The following is a 22173-nucleotide window of genomic DNA, read 5'->3' as shown; positions in this document are numbered from 1 at the left end:
AAATGCACACAGGTAGGCAAATGCGCACTTGACATCCTCATTTTAGATGGTGCAGGGGTACGTGTGCACGTTTAGCCGCATCACAAGCCGACGTTCAAACACAGTGCACGCAGGGGCCTTGAATATTGGCTGGATTTGAGCAGGATGAAATGTAGGAATGCCCCCCCGATACACTTCAGTGGTCTCACTGCTTACAAGATCTCCATCAAAGAATTGTGTGCACAAAATAAAATTTTTTCCCCATTATTCCTTCTCTGAAACCTACTTCATCTCAGTGCATGCTTCATGACGACATCCATTACTTGCAGAAAACGCTTGCCCTGTATTTAGCAAAGTGTAACATAAAACACATGGCAATACGGACACTGCATGGAGAGTGACTGATTAAAAGCCATGCAGCAGTCAATGGATGCGGCTGCTGTAGATATCTCTGGCTTGTGTAACTCTGAAATACTTGACCAGCCTTTGTACACTACAAATCCACCAAATATGTTAAAGTCAGGTCTTCACATTTTTTTTGCAACCCTAGTAATTAACGATAACTCACCCTAAACGAAGAAGCCTACCTTATGCACTAACTGGATCTAAATTTGACGCACACGATAAATACCATGGTGTGTTCAAAGTGGCTCCCGCTCTTGGGTCAAACCCCCAATAATAATAATGAGGCTGCACTTAACAACAACACCGGTGCATTTCTTTTAACGTAGCCTGGCATGAAAATCATGTGAAAATGCCATTGGTAATGAGCTCATTAGCCATCACCATGGCATTTACAAAGCCGAGGTAAAAATACCGTGGGCATGCTAGCAGTCAATTACACGTCCGCGGGTGGCAGTAAATTCACTATGGCAAAGTGCCTACGGTAAACGTCCTGCCACCCTTGGACGTGGAGTTGACTGCTAGCACGCTGACCAGATCCAGGCCACATGCAGCCGACGCGTGAAGCATTTTACTAGTGGAGAAGCAGCCAGCGGAGTTAAGAGGCACACCTTCTGCCAGAGGGTTGGAGGAGATTTAGGAGACTTGGGGGTAGGCCTGAGGAAGGTACTATGGATTGGGTCCTTTTGGGAGGGTCCTTCTTTGGAAATGGATCAAATCATGGGGGTGGGGATCTGACGTTAAGAGTAGGGGGAAGGGAGTTCTCCCGGACTAATCAACTCATTCATTTTGGATTACTTAGCAAAGGGGGTGGGACCTTTAAATATGAATAATTGAGAGGCAGAGAGCATCCGTTTGTTTGGGCAGGTGTGGTGCGTACATCAGGCACTCAACCCTGCTCCGCCACCTTTTCCTAACTGGTGATTTTAATTTTAACACAGCTTATTTCCTAGGTCGCACATCTGGTTTTCTCTTCCCACATCCACCATTTCGATTTTAAGCTGGCTGAGAGTCATAAAGAGGTCAGTGCCTGGGGCAGCCAGTGAGAATAAACAGTCTGGAAAATTCAGGAAGATAAGATGAGCTAGATTTGAAGGTATTATTACCTAGTTTAAAAAAAAAGGTGCAAAATAAAATCATTTTGGAGAAAAAAAAATATACAAAGAGAAAGAGAGTCAAGAAACAGGTAAACTGACAGTCTGAGGGAATCCTGCTACTTAAAGCCTTTAATTACACAGAGGCCACTGATAAGCAGGTATATTCTAGGGATGCACAGACATGCAATTACAGATTGTTCAGGCTCTGATGCCTCCAGGCTGGAAACACCAGTCAGGAGGAGGTTAGTGATGGACACGGTGTAACTAGAAATCAACCACATTATAAATATATCCCCATTAGAGGAACCATTTGGCATTTCTGACTGAAATCAGAGACAACGTTCCCTGCAAGCTCTGCACGTAAGCGCACACACAAAACACACAGAGGTCGTGAAACAAGCACACACAGGAAAGCAATGGATGCACAAGGAAAAGGAAAACAGAAGGATGTTTCAAAGAACCCAGCACACTAACTTGTACACTGTATTGTGCACATGAACTCTGCCCATGGAGCCCACAAAATCTTAGAGGGAAGATTCAGAAGTCCTTAAAGAGACTGGAAGAGATTGACCTTAGCCATCAATCTCTTCCAGCATTAAGCACTATTAAGTGTAATAAGTTTATCAAGTTTCTGAGCTCCTGAGTATCCTCCTTAGGGGCAAAAGCTCTCCAATGTTATCATCACGTCCCAATCAGCAACAAACACTACACACTATTCAAGCAAAGGCTGCAAGCAAGATCTCAAGCAAGAGATCAAATGCAGAACTTTACATTAAGTATGAACTGGGCCTTATTCTGAATACATTTTCATTGCTGACTGCTATTAATTCCACACATGTTTAATTGCAGCGTTTTGGACAATAAAACCCAGCTTTCTTGAACCATCAGTTTCAGAGGTACTCAGAGGTAAAAAAAGGAAACCAGAGGCTAGAACATGAATAATGCTGTCTTACTCACAGGACAGAGCCGAAAAAACTTGGGTGTGTAGCACAATATAGAAAGCACACTTGCTAATCAGAAAAGGAAAGAGGCCAAAAAAGCACAAACAAGGCGACCACTGTCTGCTCTCCAAGAGAACTTACCTTGTCTCCAGGTGCTGCCTGCCCAGGGGATGCTCCCGGATCTCCTTTAGGACCCTGTTACACAAGGATCAATTTGTCAATGGAGGGCACAGGACACACAAGCAAAAAGTTATAACAAGTTAGTCTTTGTGCTTCTCAGTTCTCTGTACTAAAATCTGCAGAACTGTGCAAAGGCTACTTGGAGCACTAAAGGAGCTAACAGTGCACATTATCTGCAATAGCAGGCGCTATTTTCTCTTTTAGGGGGTCATTTTGAAAGCCATTTCTACACATAAAACAAGGGTTTATGCACATAAATCGCGCTTTATAAAATGGAACGGGGTTCGTGCACATCGCTCGATTGCACACACATTTATATACACGACAAACAGGCATTCTGGGAGATGGAGCTGGAGCAGAAGTGGGATTTATGTGCACATTTTTGATTTTGAAAGTTTGAGGCCAATTTTCAAAGGGTTCAGGCTCCTAACTTTTAGGCTCCAAAACTGGCCCTTTTGAAAATGGACTAAGGCTGAACACCTACATTTAGGATCCTAGAGGTCTATATTCAGACAGAGTCTGGACAGCAACGTTAGCCGGCTAAACGTATCCGGCTAACTTTGGAGGTATATTTAAGAGTGCAACTGCACTAGTAACGTTGGCCAGCTAACTTTAGGGCAGGTCTTTGGCCCGAACAGACTTGGCCAACTATGATATCTGGCTAACTCTGATATTCAGACATCTTAGCCTGCTAACTCAACTCCTCTCATTTATGCCTCCAGAATGCCCTTAACTTAGCCGGCTAAATTTTTAACAAAGCAGCTCTTAATGCATAGCTAAACTATGCCCGAAAACAGCTTCACACGGACAATCTGAAAAAAAAATTAACTAAAGCTTGTTAAAGCTTTTGAAAAAAGTTCCATAAGGAAAACATTGCTCGCTGTTGTGCTACTTGGCCCAATTACATGGAAATGCTGGTAGCGACATAACACAGACTAAATCAGAAAACAGTGCTCAAACCTTGACACACATTAGTACATCAGCCTCATATGATGGGAGCATAACAAAGGAAGTGCATCACATTAGGGTTGTGCATGGAATAAATTCTGGACTCAGTACATTATTTCTGTTTGTTTGCCATATTAATTGGTTTCGTTCACTTTGGTTCACAAGTTAACGTGCTTATTTATTTATTTAGTTACATTTGGATTCCATCTTTCAAACACTCCAAAGCAGATAACATTCAGGTCCTGTACGTTGTTTAATGTGTTTCCATTAACATCAATAGGAAAAAACAATGTAGCCTATTTTGGACTCTAAAACTGGGGTTTTCCATCCAAGATTAATGAAATACGCAGGCAGGCATATCAGGAGCAGAGGGAACGGCACGCCAAGACACCAAGAGTGGAGAAAGCGGCACCAGCAGGGCCATGAACAGCTCAAGGCACTGTGAGAGGGGCAAGACAAGACCAGCGATGGCATAAACACCCCGAGACACAGTGAGAAGAGAAAACCAACCAACAGCAGTGGCAAGGATTCCCCAAGGCATCTCGAGAGGAGCAAATCCGCACCAACTGTGGCAGGAACACCTTAAAGCCACCAAGAAAGGGAAAAAGCAGCACAGATAGCGGCACGAACACCTCAAGACACCGAGAGGTATAAATACCTTCAATGCACCAAGAGAAGAAGAAGGCAATGTCGGCTGAGGCAACAGCACCCTAAGGTACTGAGAGAGAGGCAGGCATAGTAGAGTGGTATCTACGACCTAAGGCAGGAGTAAGCAAACTGGGGGGCGTCAACAATCCTGAAGCGGGGCATTCTCTCTGCCCAATCAGGGAAGAAGGATTGGCTCAGCTGTTGAGTTTCAGTGCCATGTAAGCAAGCCATGGGTTGGGGAGAGGAGCTGCTTTGGCTGTGCAGGTCCAGGTGTGGGGAGACCTGCGGCAGAAAAGGAAATGGCAGGGGGGCGGTCCCACGATAATTTGCTCCTTCCCGAAAAAATACTGTGGCAGTCTTGTCCATGAAACAAATGAACACGGTAGGGGCCTTGAAAATGCACCATGGCAGCCCCCCACACACAGGGCCGTCATCACTTTAAAAGGCCATGTGACCCAACAAGACCTCCAACCCCTCCCATCCATACATACACACACACAAAGTTGACCAAAGGTCACCGTGGATCTAACCAGCCTCCCACCCGCCCCGGGCCAGTCATTCAAGGCCCCACTTAAAAAAAAAAAAAATAGTATGAAGAAATAAAGAAAGTATTACATGGTGACACCCTGCACCCCCCCCCCCCCCCCCTGTCTAGGCCCAGTCAGCACCATTTTCCAAAATGGCACCTACCAGCCTTTCCCCCCCATCATGCAGTTCTCTACCTCAGTTCTCTACGTGGTAGTGGCAAAGCCCGGTCAGCACCATTTTGGAAAATAGCTGAATATCCGGAGCAATGTTCCAGAAAAGAAGAGAAAACCACTTCAGATAAAACAATTGTATGCTGCAGTACACCGTCCCCTTGTTTGCTACATCTCCTACACATCACTAGGATAGTCAACATATAAACTGTAAATAAAGCCTTTGGGCTGCAGACAGTTTTTGCTTCTACATTTCCAGATAGCACCGTGGGGAATTTTAAAAGGGATCTAGCCAGTTAGATCAAAGACTTTAAAAATTCACCGGGACTGAGCGGCTACATTTATCAAAGCAAGGCTGAAGAGCAAACCAGGAGGTGGTAAGCCTGTATTCTCCTACCTGTTTGATTTGGAAAGGTTTAGGGGGCCTTTGGCGGGAGGGTCAAGCCTGGGATTACCGGTATATATGTTTGAAACATCAGGCGGAAGGGAGGGGAGATCATGGGGAAAGGGGCTATTAGCCCCACCTGCCACACATTTGCCTTCAGGTGAGATGGAGGGGGGGAATACTAAGGGTTATCACACACACACACACACACACCCCTTCCTGCCCTGTCACATTTTTGCCTACACGCGGGAAAGCAGGGGCATCAAGGGGAATGTTGCTCTCCACACACACACACACACACACACACACACACTCACTTTTACCTCCGGTCTAGTGGGAGGGGGTCTCAGAGGCAAAGGAGCTCTTGGCCCAGCACTCGAGTTTGCAAGTTGGGCAACAGAGAGGGAATAGTCCCACCAACCTTTTTGCCTTCGGGAAGAAGGAATGGAGGATCACACGAGGGCTCTGGCTCACTCACCCTGGCAGAACTCTCCCCCCAGCCTCCCCCCACCGGAACTTTAAATTTTGGCAAAAAATAAAAAAAATTGGGAGGATCACAGTGGGGGGAAGGGAGGAGGGACCAACAACCCCAAATTTAAATGTAATTGGGACAAGCGGGAGAGGACTTAGCTGGTTAGGACTGATTTTCAGATCTTTCCCTAAAAGCTGCTTTGCCTTGTGATTCTGGTTTGCAAATAAAAAAGGCAAAATTAAAGCATCACTGTCAGGAATATTGCTCCATTCAGGCATCTAAACTGTGTGGAAAATCTAAGAGAAATGCTGCTTTGTGCCAATTTTTTTTCACACATATGCTAAAAATAGAACAGAAATTCTTACTAATAACGATTGAAATTGGAAGAAACCCAGCTTAGTCCTGAGAGGCTCACTTCACAGTAAAGACTGGAGCTACTCAAGGTTTTGGGATGAGAACGGAATTTGTTCCAGATTGACCTCTTCCCATCCCTCAACACCCCAACGCCTAACCAGCTCTACACCAGTGCCATAAAACCACTAATCTCTCAGCCTCTGAATGTAGCCTCTGTTAAATTCTCAAGGTGACTTCTTTCTGTTATTTCCCCTAAAGACCTCTCTTTTTACGCTATCAAAAAAATATTAGGCCTTCAAGCTACACACTAAAGACAATATTGAAATGCAAACATAGTAATATAACAAATGATAGCAGATAAAAACCAACCAGCCCATTCGGTCTGCTCAGTTACTTTGGTAGATACTACTAAGGACGGACAGACGTTTGAAGATTTGTAAACTATCACACTTTATCTGGCTGCCTATATCCCAACGGCCTTGCTGGACGGTACCTGGCCACCAGCAACCTGCCGGTACCAACCTTGTTGGTTTCTGGGGAATCGTAGCCTGCTGGTTGTTTCCACTTGGCTATCCCTGTCTCATTTGCTTGTGCTTCCTTCCACCTTGTTTTGTTTTTCTCTTTATCACCTCTCTCGTTGCCTCCGCTCTTGAGGAAGGGAAGGTTAGGCCGTTTGCATCACTGCAACCTAGGCTGTTCCAGGCATCTATCACTCTCTCGGTAAAGACGTATTTTCTCATGTGATCTCTGAACCTTCCTCCTTTGCAACTTTGTGCTTGAATTTCCTTTCCTATGGAAAATTTCACCTTCCTGTCAAATATCCCCCCCCACCTTCCCTTCTTTTCTCCATCGAGTACATTTTGAGTATCTCAAGTCTCTCTTTGCAGGGCTCATGTTGCAGATCTTCAATCATCTAAGTAACCCTTTTCTGAACTGTTTCCATCCTCAATGTCCTTGCAAACGCATGCGCTCCAGAGACGAATACAGTGCTCCAGGTGGATTCTCCAGGTGGATTCTCACCAACTATACAGAGGCAATACTACCTCCTTTTCCTACTAATACCTGCAGTATTATATGGACTGGCTACTTTGAGGCCATCTGAGATTATAATCAGAGCTCCCAATTTCCTGCAGCAGATTTCTTTTTAGGATTCCGTAGGACACCTCAGTCACTTTCACAAAAGACAGAATAAAAGACCACAAAATTACAAATATGGAGACAAACACTGGAATGGAAACCTTAAGAAACCTCTCTGCATGCAGTGCAAAACTGAAGACCTAGAAACAGAAATACATTTCTTCCTACACTAAGCAAAGACAGAAGAAATGCACATTCCCAAAACTGACACACTCTATTATGGCTCTTGCACCCTATTACTTTCCCCTCCATGCCCGCATCATCCCTTACTTCTCTCAACTCTTCTCTCAATCATTCCCTAACACACCCATATCTGCCCAGCATTCCTGACCCCTCCCCCCACCGCATCATCTTCCCTATTCTCCCTCTCAAACCCTTGCTCAACTCTCTTTGGCCCCTTTCTCCCCCTCCTTGCCCAGCTGACCCCTGATTAACTCTTTCCTACCCTTGCTGCTTAGTATATTCCTGACCTCATCTCTTCCCCTTCCCAACATCTCTAAACCCTCTCTCTTCCAACTCTTCCCATCCCTTCCAACCCATTATTTCCACTTACCGTCCTGCTCAGCAGACTCCTGAACTTACCCACACCCCATCTCGCTCTTCCCCACCCCTCCCTTCCCCTCCAATGGTATCCACACTCCATCTCTCTTTCCCATTCCTCCCCCTACCTAACAGCACTCATACTCCCTCTATCTTACACCCACCTAGCAGCATCCATACTCTCTCCCCCATCCCATCCCTCCTATCATCATCCACATTTATGCTTCCTCCTGGCTCACAGCCAGCAGAAAAGCCTCCAGTTCAGTCCAGTATCCCACTGTCTGCTTACTGGCAGCAGATGTGAGCAAGAACCATTGAGGAGAAGCAGCAGCAGCAGAAGCTGGCAGTGGATCTATACATAAGAACATAAGAAGTTGCCATACTGGGTCAGACCGAGGGTCCATCTAGCCCAGTATCCTGTTTCTATCAGTAGCCAATCCAAGTTACGAGTGCCTGGCAAGTACCCAAACGTTAAATAGAACCCATGCTACTGATGCCGGTAATAAGCAGAGGCTGTTCCCTAAGTCAACATGATTAATAGCAATTTATAGACTTCTCCCCCAGGAACATATCCAAAGCTTTTTTAAATCCAGCTATACTAATTGCCTTAACTGCATCCTCTGGCAATGAATTCCAAAGCTTAATTGTACATTGAGTGAAAAAGAATTTTCTAAGATTTGTTTTAAATGTGCTACTTGTTAACTTCATGGAGTGTCCCCTAGTCCTTGTATTATCTGAGAGAGAGAGAGAGAGAGACTGACTGTCTATCTACAAGGCCCTCCTAGAAGTTAAGTATTTATATCTCTATAGGAGGGCCACCTAATAGATCGAGGTAAGGTGTTAGTGATGGTTTAGGGGCCAGTTTCGCATGTAGAATGAGACGTATGAACAGCACAGTACACTTTGGTGAAGATTTGATATCATTTGGATGAGGAGAGTCTCACAAAGAAGAAATTTCTACTATGTTTTCTCATCCTAGCTTGATAGTCTCTATAACAGGTGTACTGTGCTGTTCATACGTCTCATTCTACATGCGAAACTGGCCCCTAAACTCTAAACCACCACTAACACCTCACCTCAACCTATTAGGTGGCCCTCCTATAGAGATATAAATAGGTGCACACAGTAAGACCCTCCCCAGAGGCTCTCTCTCTCTCTCTCTCTACTCTCCCCTCTCCCTCCCCAAGCCCAGAAATGGCCAAAACACAATTCCAAAAATTTATCGCAAATTGCATTATGGCCATTTCGCACAGCTTAACACCAGGGGAAAAGGTGTAGTTATTTCTGGCATTAAAACCGTGCGATAGCATGCGCTATGCTGCTGCATGACGTGATATGGCCCCCTAATTTAACTAAAACCCACTCAACTCCTCCCCCGATCCCACCCCCTCAAAAATTTGCATTCACGCCATGTGCTGCTACATTTTTCACATGCATTATGGCATTAACGTGTGCAATAACGCATGCGTTAACGCCGTAACGCATTTTAGTGCATGATCCGGATAGAGAGCTTATGCCTCCCTTCTTTTTGTCCACTGAAGATATTATAAATTGTGATTATGACATCCCAATCCTGGTTTTTATTCACCAAGACTCAAGGATTGCAACTACATCCAAGCCCGCCTCTGCCAAGATGGATCCAAATCTGAGATTTTCTTAACAAGACAATGCTCCACATCTCTTTCTATTTACTTTAATTCTCTCTCTTTATCTCCCCATTAACTCCATTGTTGGCAATGTTAACTCAACTTTTTTTGCCTTCTCCTGTATGCTGTTATCTATTTTGGGCTTTTATCCCTTCATGGCTTTCCTTGTTTACCTCAACTGTTTCTGCTTGTAGGGAAGAGCAGTTTGTGCCTTCCTCTTGCTTAGATTAATGTCAGTCTAAGTAGGACTTGAAGTGATGAATGAGAACATGTGTGTCCTTCTTGGAAGGATGCAACAATCCCATTTGAAAACAGAAGAGAAGAGATGATTGAGAGGGGATATGATAGAGGTCTACAAAATCATGAAAGGACTTGAACAGGTTAATGTAAATCAGTTATTTACTCTCTCAGATAATAGAAGGACTAGGGGGCACTTCATGAAGTTAGCAAGTAGCTCATTTAAAACAAATCAAAGAAAATTATTTTTCACTCAGCACATAGTTAAGCTCTGGAATGCACTGCCAGAGGATGTGGTTACAGCAGTTAGTGTAACTGGGATTAAAAAAGGTTTGGATAAGTTTCTAGAGGAAAAATCCATAAACTGCTATTAATTAATAAGCATTAGTAGCTTGAAATTTATTTAATGTTTGGATACTTGCCAGATACTTGTGACTTGGATTGGCCACTGCTGGAAACAGGATACTGGGCTTGATGGACTCTTGGTCTGACCAAATATGGCATATCTTATGTTCCCAGGTACATTGCTAGTCACAGACACCCCTTCCAAACTCCTTAATAAACCGCTTTTGAATATTTCCTAAGTGATCATTTGTCTTATCATTTATACCTAGGTGTACAATGATTTCCAGGTCACCTGCATTTCACACCGCAACCTCTGTGCCTTGTAGACTGTGAGTGTGAAACAATGTTTGAAGAGTTTCTGTAATGTGTAATTGTTTTGTTTGAGAAGACATATTTTTGATATGTTTGTGTTTAATAATTTGTGACAAACGCTGTACTGGCTAACTTTTGCTTTGGCAAAGAAAGTGTTGTCAAATGTATTCATCCTCCAGGGCCTATGGGTACAGTTTTACAATGTCATCTGCTGTACATGGCCTTCATTTTTCAGGCCTTCTGCTTACATTTAGTTGAGCATTCTCAATAGCATGCACAGTAGCAAGTTACCACTTGGCCTGAGGCAGATATTATATAGTGTGCCATTAATGAGCACTCAGTAAACAGAGTAGAGGATGAGCATACCATGCTATTTACTATGCATATGATAAAGCCTCATTTGCATATGATGTTCCTTCATTTACATGTGTAGACATGCTACTTTTAGCATGCTCACGCCAAAAACTTTCTGGACCACTTTAATGTGCATGTTAAGGCCTTATTGCACAGACTGCTAATTTTAGCATGCACAAGAGGTCCTTAATGTGCATGTTAACATTTATTACACAGGCCATGTAGACACAAAATGGGAAAAACCTTTCAGTTCCTCAGGTCCATAATTAATCTACTGAAGACACCACAATAAGTCACTAGCAATACTGTCCCTGGTAATTAAACTGTGTATTAAAATGTTTACATAAAATCTTGAAAATGGAAAATAATTTTGACAGCAAAGTGCTATTTCTATTGACTTTTCAAAATCCACTTGCTTAGTGTCAGACTTGAAAGTGATTCTCCTCTAAGACACCAGCTGTGAAGTAAGTTCATCCAAAAGCATTTGTCAGCAGCCGGAAGGCCATTACCTTGACTGACCAACAACAGGGATCAGGATCCCAAGCCATGTGAAGCAAAGGAAAATCAGAGCCTTTTCCCATGATCTTGATCTTTTGGAAGACATCTGTTTGGGTCAAATACAGGCCAAGAAGATAAAAGCAGATATGGATTTATTGGTCTGCCAGTGCCAGCCACACAGAGAGAGAAAGAAGCAGATCAGCTGTATAGGTTGCAGTCATAAGAACCCGGTCTGGAAATACATTTGAGCAAATAATGCAGACATTCAACATTAACTTGCTTGTACAGTAACACAGTTTGGTGGAAAGAAGACAGCCCTCCACATTTACGGACCATAGGGCTGTAATCAGTTTGCCGCTTAGATCAATCCTCCATTTGCAGATATTAATGTTCTTTTGCCACGTGATGTTACGCTTGATGTTCTCATCTACATGGGTAAACGATTAAAAGGGCATAGAGAGGGGTCTGAATTTTTCAGTCTGCAACTGGGGGAACGAAAAAGGGGCAGATGACCTGTGAAACCAATGTCTGCCAGCTTGTAGCTATGAGAACTAGTCCTGGGAACCCATGTTCTTTATGTTAGGAAAGAGTTCTAGGACTTCTCTGAATATTTCAGTCAGACTATGAAGTGATCATTAAAATATTTAGCAAAAGATTTCTGGTGGAAAGACTAAATGAATTGGCGCAGGTTTACCAGGGTTCACCAGTTTGAACCCAGATCAGGTCAGTAGTGACTGCAAGTCACTGACATCTGAAAGCTGTCTGGTGGCTCACATGAACTGAGTTGGTGACTTAAGTCCACTTCCCACTAGCAAACGAGCATGATGGTTTGGCACTAAATGATGCCATTGCTGGCAGTCTTAGCAGAGGGGCCAAAGATTACACAGGCATGGAGCATGATGAAGGTGTTTCCTCTGGAGCAGGGTTGAGGCACACTGGAAGGGTGGTACACTGACAATGCTTCAGTTTCCCCGTACTGTGGATCTAGCACATTTCACAAGCACTACACTCACTAGAAAAAAATATTCTAAAAAAATATATATATATTTGCAGCAAAACAGCTGTTTCCAATTAAATTGAGTAGACTAAGAGGAATTTTCTATTTTGTTCTAATATGTGCACTAAGACGCCTCTTCCCTTTAAACAGAAATTTTAAAGCAGGTTTTGTTATGACTGCTTAATACATTGCTTTGATTGCGTCTTTAAGCACATGGTAAACCTTACAAGTCCAAGACAACACAGATGCTAAGCACTTATCTTCAAAGGATTACTATAAGGCTAGATGTGCTTTTCATTAGCTGAAATGAAGATCTACATCTTCCTAATAGAAAATAGTATTGTGACAGAGCAAAGGCAGGGCTAAACAGGGTACAAGGCAAGGCAGGGACACAGACAAGATCCCAGAATGACAAAGGCTGGAGCAAGGCAAAAACAAGGGCAGGACAAGCAAGGCACCAAGGTCAGGACAAGGACAGGGCTAGGCAGGACCAGGGCATGGCAAGACAGGGATGAGACAAACAAGCCAGAAAGCAGGCAAAAGGGCCACTGGGAATCCACACAGGAAACAGGGAGAAGGATCAGGCAGGGACAAGGCTAAACAGGCACCAGCAAAACGGGAACCTAGACAAGGCAAAGACCCTATTTCTCAGGGTGCTCCCTCTCCCCATTTGGTGAAGAGTATTAGCTCCTGTTCTTTTGAAGGGAGTTTTACCCACAGGTGCCCGTTCTGTGGGTGCAGTGGGTGCTTGAGCACCCCCAATATTGAGCCTACTCCTTTACTATGCCCAGAGAAGGCTCATTTGTGTTGAGCTTAGCACCCCCACTTGTTTTGAAAAGTTGGCTCCCATGGTTTTATCCACCTTTCCTCCTATATCTTTGGATTTTTTTTCAGACCTGGTCTATTTTTATTTGCCATCCAAATTCCTCTTGCCAGAGGAATTCAGCCCCTATCATGCAGAAGTTCAAAGGATGCCGAGACATCCACGCATGTCCTCTAAGAGGAAGAGAGGTAATGGCACCCATCGACTCGAACCCAATTTACTAGAGTTCAAAAAAAGGTTAAAAACCTGGCTCTTCAGGCAAGCTTTCCAATAGGCACCTCCTCCTGACTTTCAGATCCAACCATTGCAGGGTGTCACCAACACCTTGCCACTTAATTTTCATACCGTACTTGCTTATTCGCAATTCTAACAGTCATTATTCACCTTTATATAACCGTCTACTGCAGACCATATTCGCTACTAAAGTTCTTTGTAAAAAAGGTTAAATCTGTTAAATGCTATTGTTACATTCTATGTTACTTGTAATAATGTTCAATGGTTTATTGTTATTGTTCCATGTTCTATGTAAAAAAACCCAGGTCTAACTTCCCAGACCAGGGCAACCTCTTTCGTTACTTGTAAACCGGACTGATTTGTATTGCATACAGGAATTCCGGTATATAAAAATTTAAAATAAATAAATAAATAAAATCTGGTGTGCAGGCCCTTGAAATGTCACAGATATTCTGCAGAGGAGTTGGGAGGTGCCATCCAGATACCAAGAGGCAATGGAAGAGGCTGGGAAAGCTGCAAGATTTCCCCAACATCTTGACTAAGGTATGACAAATTGGGAATTGAAGTGTTTCATTTACCCCACCCTGAGGAAACTTTAACATTGTCCCTGAATTTGGAAAGAATCTGGATGGGAAAACCTGTAATACAGACACAGGTTTACCTAGGAAGTAATGTTTTAAGTAAAAAGCCGTGTAAACACTGAACTGTAACTTGACTTTACAATTCTTCTTATCATAAGAACATAAGAAAATGCCATACTGGGTCAGACCAAGGGTCCATCAAGCCCAGCATCCTGTTTCCAACAGTGGCCAATCCAGGCCAAAAGAACCTGGCAATTACCCAAAAACTAAGTCTATTCCATGTTACCATTGCTAATGGCAGTGGCTTTTCTCTAAGTGAACTTAATAGCAGGTAATGGACTTCTCCTCCAAGAACTTATCCAATCCTTTTTTAAACACAGCTATACTAACTGCACTAACCACATCCTCTGGCAACAAATTCCAGAGTTTAATTGTGCGTTGAGTAAAAAAGAACTTTCTCCGATTCGTTTTAAATGTGCCCCATGCTAACTTCATGGAGTGCCCCCTAGTCTTTCTACTATCCGAAAGAGTAAATAACCGAGTATAATGTTCCAAATTGTTTTAAGAAGCTGCCCTCTAAATAGGATAGAGGGACATAAGAGGTTAATTGAACAATTAGAAAAGTTATGTTGGAACCTCATCTTGGCCTCCATTATGAATTTTACTATAATAGTACTACTTATGTGACTTTGATACAACACCCAGGGTCTTGGAGACAAATCTCTCCCCCCCCAACCCTACTACAGGGAATCCTGAAGAAGCATGGAGATTGTTGTCATTAATGAGATGTGATGGCAATTTAATGCCCAGTGTACTGAGGTGAGCCTGGGAACTATTGTGGAGGATCCCAGCCCAGAGGTTACACATGTGCATTTACCCTAGTAATCAGACCTTCTGCGGACCTCCAGGCCTGGAATTAGACATCCTTGCTCCATCAATATTATAAATATTTTTGGCATGGGGACTGATCAAAGGCATCATTTGTAGGAGTCTGGAAATAAAACAGGGAAGCTTCTGGCTCAATTATTGAAAGCTAACAATAATAATAAACAGTACATCCCTGCAATCCGGCTGCCGATAGCGAAGTACTACAATCTGAAAAAGGCATTAATGATCAGTTTGTGGAGCATTAATCATTTCTGTATGTCTCTCAACCCCCTCCTTGGGACACACCCAGCCATTCACAACAATATACACTGGGAGGCAGTGCACGCAAATCTCTCTCATGCATATCCATTGTGGATATCCTGAAAACCCGACTGGCTGGGTGTATCCCAAGGACTGGATTGAGAACTCCTGCTTTAAAACAACAGTTAGGGGCTAAGTAATACAAACTTCCATGCACACAACTTTCTGTGGAAGGCAGACAAACTCTGGCTAAACCACTTGCAGTAAGCAGAATTCTGGAAGTCATAACATCCAAGGAGACAGGAAAATCTTCAGGAATTGATGGAATTTCATCAAACTGGTATACATTCAATAAGGACTTTCTAGCTTCTAAGATGTTGGAAACCTAACTTAGATGCTTTGACAGGAGGATTCCACGTGACACTGTGAGATGCTGTTATTTCAGTAAATTCCCCCCAAAAAGGAAAAGAAATTAGATTGCAAGATCAGTGACCTATTTCATTACTGCATGTGGATCTATGGATCCCGGTTAAAGTTTTAGCAAATCATTGAGAGCTATACTCTGCTTGGTTCATGCTGACTAAACAGGTTTCATTCCATGGAGGTCTGCTGATCCAAACACTAGGAAGCTATGGAATGATGCTGAGACTGGGAAACTGACTCCCAGATTGTTTGAAAGTTTAGCACTAGATGCTGAAAAGGCTTTTTTGACTCTGTGAAATGGAACTTCTTGCAAGGCACACTTTCTAATTTTAGTTCCGGACCTACTTTTGGCTGCTTTGTAATAAGTCAAAAGTGAGGATTAAAACAAATTGGCTATTATCCAATGTTTTCCCATGGGGAGGGAGACTATTTATTTATTTATTTATTTATTTATGTATTTATTTATTTATGTGTTTGTTTTTATATACTGACATTCGAACTAGTATATCACATCGGTTCTCGACCTAGGTAGAGAGTGCATCAAGCTAAGGCGAGAGTATTTTGTATAAATCTCATCTTTGAGTACCTTTCCTCATTCCAAACCACATAAAATCTTCCCTGATGTGTACTGTGCTGTTCATACGTCAGAAGCAACGCAGGGTTTGAAACTTAAAATGGAAGCATATATGTTTCAATATCTGGGTGTTTGGACTGATAAAACTTTAAATAGTTTTATGCAGCATAAACTCTTTCCATTAATGGGGAAAGCAGAGTTAGATGTTGAAAGATGGGGCTCTCTGCCTCTCACTATTAGAATGAGTCAATGCTGTAAAGATGATGATTCTTCCTAAGTTTCTACACATGTTTACAGCTGCCGCCATGGAAACTCCTGAGATGGTGCTTTAAAAAATGATTAAATTCTGTATAGATTTATGTGGGCTGGTAAAACTCCAAGGAAAAAATTTAATACCTTGCAGAGATCCTGGAAACAGGGAGATCTGGATATGCTAAATTTAAAGTTGTATTTTTGGGCTTCACAGCTGATACAAATCAAAAGTTGGAGGCAAGGAGAGGATTGTACACCGGAGCAAGATCTGGTTTCTCTAGTAGGTTGAGAGACCTGTTATCCTTGCCAGAGTTGCAGGAAAATAGCCTCACCTGCGCTGCCAATAAAAATATGAGGGAACGTGCATGGCCACCTGGAATGGACTGAAAAATTAACATTATTTATCTACTTTGGAGGAATACAAAACTTCCAGATTTGTTTTCTTTAGACGGCTGTAATATCTGGAAATAGAAAGGAATTAATACCCCAGAGCAATTATTCAATGAAGAGTCTTAAAACATTTGAGCAACTAAAAAGTGAATTTGACATGTTAAAATTATACGTTCTCAGATACCTATACCTACGTCCTACTTTGGGTGCTCTATTGGGAGGCACGAGAAGTTTGCCATCAATATCGTCTGTGGAGACGGCAATGCTGAAATGAAGCTCTAAATTCACCTTAACCTTCTACAATAGTCTAAGGAATGATGAATTACCGCTGCAGTTTATAAGACAGAAATGGGCTAGTGATGGTATTGCCTTTTCTGAAGAATCTTGGGAGAAAATGTCTTCAAGGTATCTCTCTATAAATACTAATCTGAAACTTATTAATTTAACTTTTTTCATAGGATTGATTACAGACCACAAAGACATTTGAAAATAGGGTGGAAGTAGTCTGTGGTAACTTGAACCATAGCTGCTTGGGGACAGACAGAGGAACAACGGAGGAGGACTCTGGCTGTTCCTTAAGTACATTTTATTTACTATGAAAAAAACATAAAAGTTTTGTTTTGCTGTGCACTGCACATCAGACAGCTCACCTTGGGTTCAGGTATCTCACAATTAATAAAGGAACGTGCAAAGCAAAATAATCACTTGCAGGCAGCTCACCTTGACTTCAGGCAAGTTCCTAATTTAAAGCTAGCAAGTTTTAAGGTGGTCAGTTTCAACTTCAAAAATAGTAGGTCTTCTCATACTGTGGGACTTTCCCTCTTCCCAGGAGCCTATCTAACTCTTCTAGCCCTGAGGTCTTATACGCGGGTGAAGGGCTCCTCCCTTCACCCAGGATTCCCTGCGGGTCTCAACCTTAAGGAGGACTGGGTGAGACAGCTGTGCCCGGTCCTTTAAGGTAGTTTGAAGGAGTTTTCTGTACACTCCCTTACAGAGTCTTTGAATTGTATGAGGTGTGATAATATAGTGGGCACTTTCTTCCATATGAGGGCTATGCATGCATTTTGGAATGATACTGTATTAATCATTAGTAAGATTTACCTACATAGTAATTCCTGTTAACACAGTAACATAGTAATGATAACAGAAAAGGGCCAAAAGGTCCATCCAGTCTGCCCAGCAAGCTTCTTAAAGTAGTAACTGCCACTCTATGCAGGCCACTCCCATGTTTCTCTTAAGGGCAGTAACTGCCACTCCATGCATTTATCCCCAAGCCTTATGATAATCCATAAAAATTTCTGCCTAGCAACATTTTTTACTGGGTGATGAGCTTTCTTGAAAATTCACAGTGCTGCTTGACGTGCTTTACTTATGGGCTTGGCTTTGAAAGCAGTCCTGTGCTTTTTCCCTTATGTCTGTGTATCAGTGTCCCAGACCGTAAAAGTCAAGGCCCTCTTGGTTGCTGTCTGAATCTGATTCCCCTTTTCCCCCCCTGCCGTCGAAGCAGGGAGCAATGTTGCAGTTGCATTAAAACCATCAAGACTTATTGGTTAAGGTTAGTAATCTCCATGCCTTCTGCTAAGGTAGAAGTTGAACGTGTGGGGTATTTCTCATACTAGTCTAGGGTGACTCTGGCTTAAGCAAAAAGGACAGCACTGTACTGGAAAGATCAACGGGTGCCATCCAAGGAAGACAAATAAACTGCTTTCTCTTTTCGGATCATCTACATAAGGGTTACTAGTATAAATTTTCTTAAATTTGGAAATATTGGCATCATTTTTCCAAAACTGATGAGAAGATATGAGTTATATGGGTCAATTGAAGACTGTCACACCTATGATCTGGGAGCTGGAACTGCATGCTTAATACATACAAAAACATAGACATCTTGTTTTGTTTTCCTGTCTTCATTACTTTATTGTTATAAAATTTGAAAATCAATAAGAAAATGTCTTTAAAAAAGGACAGAGACTGATCAGTATATAAAGGATAAAGGAAGCAAGTTTGCTTACTTGCCCAGGTTTTCTGTAGACAGAAGGATGAATTAGCTATAACACATGGGTGTTCACATCCAACAGCACTGACACAGAATAAACGCTCAACTCTGTAAAGACTAATGAGTAGGCATAGGAGTTCTCATGTGTGCATATAGCCTCATCAGCCTCTCAGTCTCTTCTGGAGCTTAATTCTAAGCAAGGTAGTCAACTCTCCAGGGAAGCAGCTGGGTTTTAAGTATGGCAAATTCATTCTGCTGTCTATGAAGTTTACATGTAAGCAAACTTGCTTTATCAGTCAATATGCAAGTATGAATTATCCATAATGCATGGGGCATTTCAAGCTGAGGATTGTTTAATGGAATAAATACATAAAGACAACCTGGCCCCACCAACTGGAAAGTGAACTACTAGGTAAACAGGCTGCACAGAACTGCTTGTCCAAAGGTACTGTCTTCTCAGGGCTTGATGTCCAGACATTAGTGGGAAGTGAAGGTGTGGAATGATGACCAAGTAGCAAGTGTGTATATCTTCAATAGAAATGGAGCTGAGATGTGTCACTACAGATGAGCCTTGACAGACTTTGTAATCTGTAAGCCAGCCAGCATTTAAAAGTGCTAGGCAATTAGACAGAATTAGTTTGAAAACTGCCCTGTTCAATCTATTGGAATCAAAGAACACAAACACCTGAGAAGCTTGACGGTGAGGTTGAGTCCTCTTTAGGCAATATGCCAGGGCTCTCTTAGAGTTCAAGGAGTGAAGATCAAATATGTCTTTTTTTTTGCATGTGGTGTTGTAAAGAATGTAGGTAGCACAATGGATTGATTAATGTGAAACGCAGATGCCACTTTCGAAAGGAGCTTGGAGTAAGTTCATAGAACCATCCTAATATAAAAAAATTGAAGCTATGGGGTAGATTTTCAAAGGGTTATGCGCATAAGATACGTGCGTAACCCCCGAAAACCTACCCCTGCGCGCGCAGAGCCTATTTTGCATAGGCTCGGCGGCACGCGCAAGCCCTGGGACGCACGTATGTTCTGGGGCTTTCAAAAATGGGCGGTCCGGGGCCGAATCCTCCGGCACAACGGCCTGTGCCGGGGGATGGTGAGCCAGCGCACGCAAGTTTGTAACTCAACAAAATAAGGTAGGGGGGATTTAGGTAGGGCGGAGCAAAAAAAAAAGTTCCCTCCAAGGCCGCTCCGATTTCGGAGCGGCCTTGGAGGGAATGGGGAAAGCCATCGGGGCTCCCCTTGGGCTCGGTGCGTGCAAGGTGCACAAGTGTGCACCCCCTTGCGCGCGCCAACCCAGGGTTTTATAACAGGCACACTACAGCGCGCGCATGTTATAAAATCGGGTGTACATTAAATGTACCCTGCGCGCTTAAAATTTAAAATCAGCCCCATAGTGAATATGAAACAGAGCCTGTAGTTCACTTACCCTTCATGCAAACATGATGGCCATGAGACAAACACTTTCCATGTGAGAATCATCAAGTCCAGCAATTCGAAAGGTTTGAAAGGAGGTTTCATGACGTAACTAGGACTACATTGAGGTCTCAAAGTACTCGAGATTTATGGACTGGAGGTGTGGAATACCACAGCCCTGTCACAAACTTTGATTCCAAAGTGTGGAGAGAGATCAGAGCCCCTTCTACATGTTGGTGATATGCTGCAATAGCACTGTGATGAATTTTTACTGAACAGGTGATGAGGATGAAAGGCAAAATAGATACTGAAGAAAGTCCCTTGGGCCACAATAGAAGGGATCCAGTTAGCTAGTCCTACACCAAGTCAAGAACCTCTTCCATTTGACACTGTAGGATATTCTGGTTGAAGGTTTCCTAGCATTGATCCTATCTGAAATAACCGCCTCTTCTCACATTTCATACCACCCCCCCATCCCTCTGCCCACCAATTTAGAAGGCTAATCCCCATTATGGCGTCCCCCCTTTCTCAATTTCTCGGCCTATCCCTAATTTCTCTCCTCCTTTTCAATGCCCAATCTCTGCAGAAAAAAACACACATTCTTAATGACATCCTCACTGACTCCAAACCAGACGTCTGTGTGTACATAATTTTCTGTACTTAGGGCCAGGGCCACAAGAACACTTAGACTCAGTAAAAGGTATAAAGTAAATTTTATTTGGCATTAAAAGTGTTCCTGGGAGATGCTGGATACTGGGTGCCCTTTGTCTTTCAAAATCACCAGCATCTCATTGAATACAGGAAGTGACCCTTCTTGCTGTTATTATTTGTCAATTCATGAGTACATGTCTGCCTATGAGTCTCATTTACTTTAAGGGGGGAGAAGAAAAACAGCATAGAACTGAAAGATTCCTTTCTCTGTTTAATGAACTGCAGCAATTAAGTCAAAATGTCCCCGTTTACAACACTGCCAGCATTTCACAAATGTCCAGATTTAAGTTTAACTACAATCACTAAACTTTTTGACATGTGCTATAACAGAGACCTGGCTGACACCATCTGACACCTCCCTCCTCAACCAACTCCCTACTGAATCCTATGACTTTTTCTCCATACCTCGAAAAAAGAAAAGAAGAGGGGGCATTCTCCTCGCTGCAAATAAAGATTTACATCTTATCTCTCAAAAGGTCAACATCTTCCCTAAATATGAAGTTGGCCTCTTGAAATCTAAATCTATCCAAATCTGCCTCATTTACACTCCCCCAGGTCTCCTAGAGAACGACTCCTCACCGCTAATTGAATTTTTTGCCGACTCACTATCCCCCGAGCTCCCTACCATCCTCCTTGGCGATTTTAACCTCCACGTAGACTCTCACCCTCTATCCCCCTCTTGCGAAGCCTTCTTAACATCACTCGATGCTATGGGTTTCTCTCAGATTAAACATTCCCCCACACACAAAGCTGGCCATACCCTCAACCTCATCCTCACCAACGCTGGCGTACACACCCTTGATTCCCCAACTTGTCTCCCGGTACCCTGGTCAGATCATTTCCTCATAAAAACCACCCTCTCACTAGAACAACAGGTTTTCCCTCCTGCACCCAACCTTCACACCTTCAAATACCGTAAAACCTGCCCAATAGATGTACTTACAGCTGCCTTTTCAAACCTCCTAAATGAACTCGACCTTTCAACAGCAGACACCGCCATCTCCTCATGGTTCAATTCCACCCTCAACATAGCCAACCAAAAGTGTCCCATGACCTCAAAAACTATCAACCCTTCCGTCTCCAGCAAGAAACCGTGGTATACCCCTGACCTTAAGTCTCAGAAGATCCTCCTCAGAAACGCCGAAAGGAGCTGGCGTAAACACTCCACACCTGCTTCTAAAACTCTCTACTACCAACTCATGCATAAATACAGGTACACTATACAACAAACCAAACGTGACTACTATGCTAGTAAAATTCACAATCTCCAATATAATGCCAAAGCTCTATTCGCCATTGTCTCTAATCTCACTAAACCCTCTACGCCCCTCACACTAAGTCCTAATAACAAATCCCAATGCAATGACCTTGCTCGCTTCTTTCAAACTAAGATTACCTCCTTCACAGCTAATTTTGGCACCAACTCTGAAAATACTAATTTCCTCCCCCCTAACCCACCCTCCTCTCTT

The 22173-nt window shown here is 42.9% G+C and overlaps 1 protein-coding gene across 2 annotated transcripts in view; it reads right to left on the bottom strand.

The window, feature by feature from the left end:
• Nucleotides 1-22173, bottom strand: part of COL24A1 (collagen type XXIV alpha 1 chain) — a 554101-nt gene that overhangs the window by 434801 nt on the left and 97127 nt on the right. For both annotated transcript variants that reach the window (XM_029618163.1, XM_029618164.1), the window contains exon 6: nt 2561-2614. In XM_029618163.1, coding sequence (XP_029474023.1) covers nt 2561-2614 — 54 coding nt within the window. The remainder of the gene's footprint in view (nt 1-2560; nt 2615-22173) is intronic.

Source organism: Rhinatrema bivittatum, chromosome 10 (assembly GCF_901001135.1).
Source record: "Rhinatrema bivittatum chromosome 10, aRhiBiv1.1, whole genome shotgun sequence".
Classification (NCBI taxonomy): domain Eukaryota; kingdom Metazoa; phylum Chordata; class Amphibia; order Gymnophiona; family Rhinatrematidae; genus Rhinatrema; species Rhinatrema bivittatum.
This window is presented reverse-complemented; position numbering and strand designations above follow the sequence as displayed.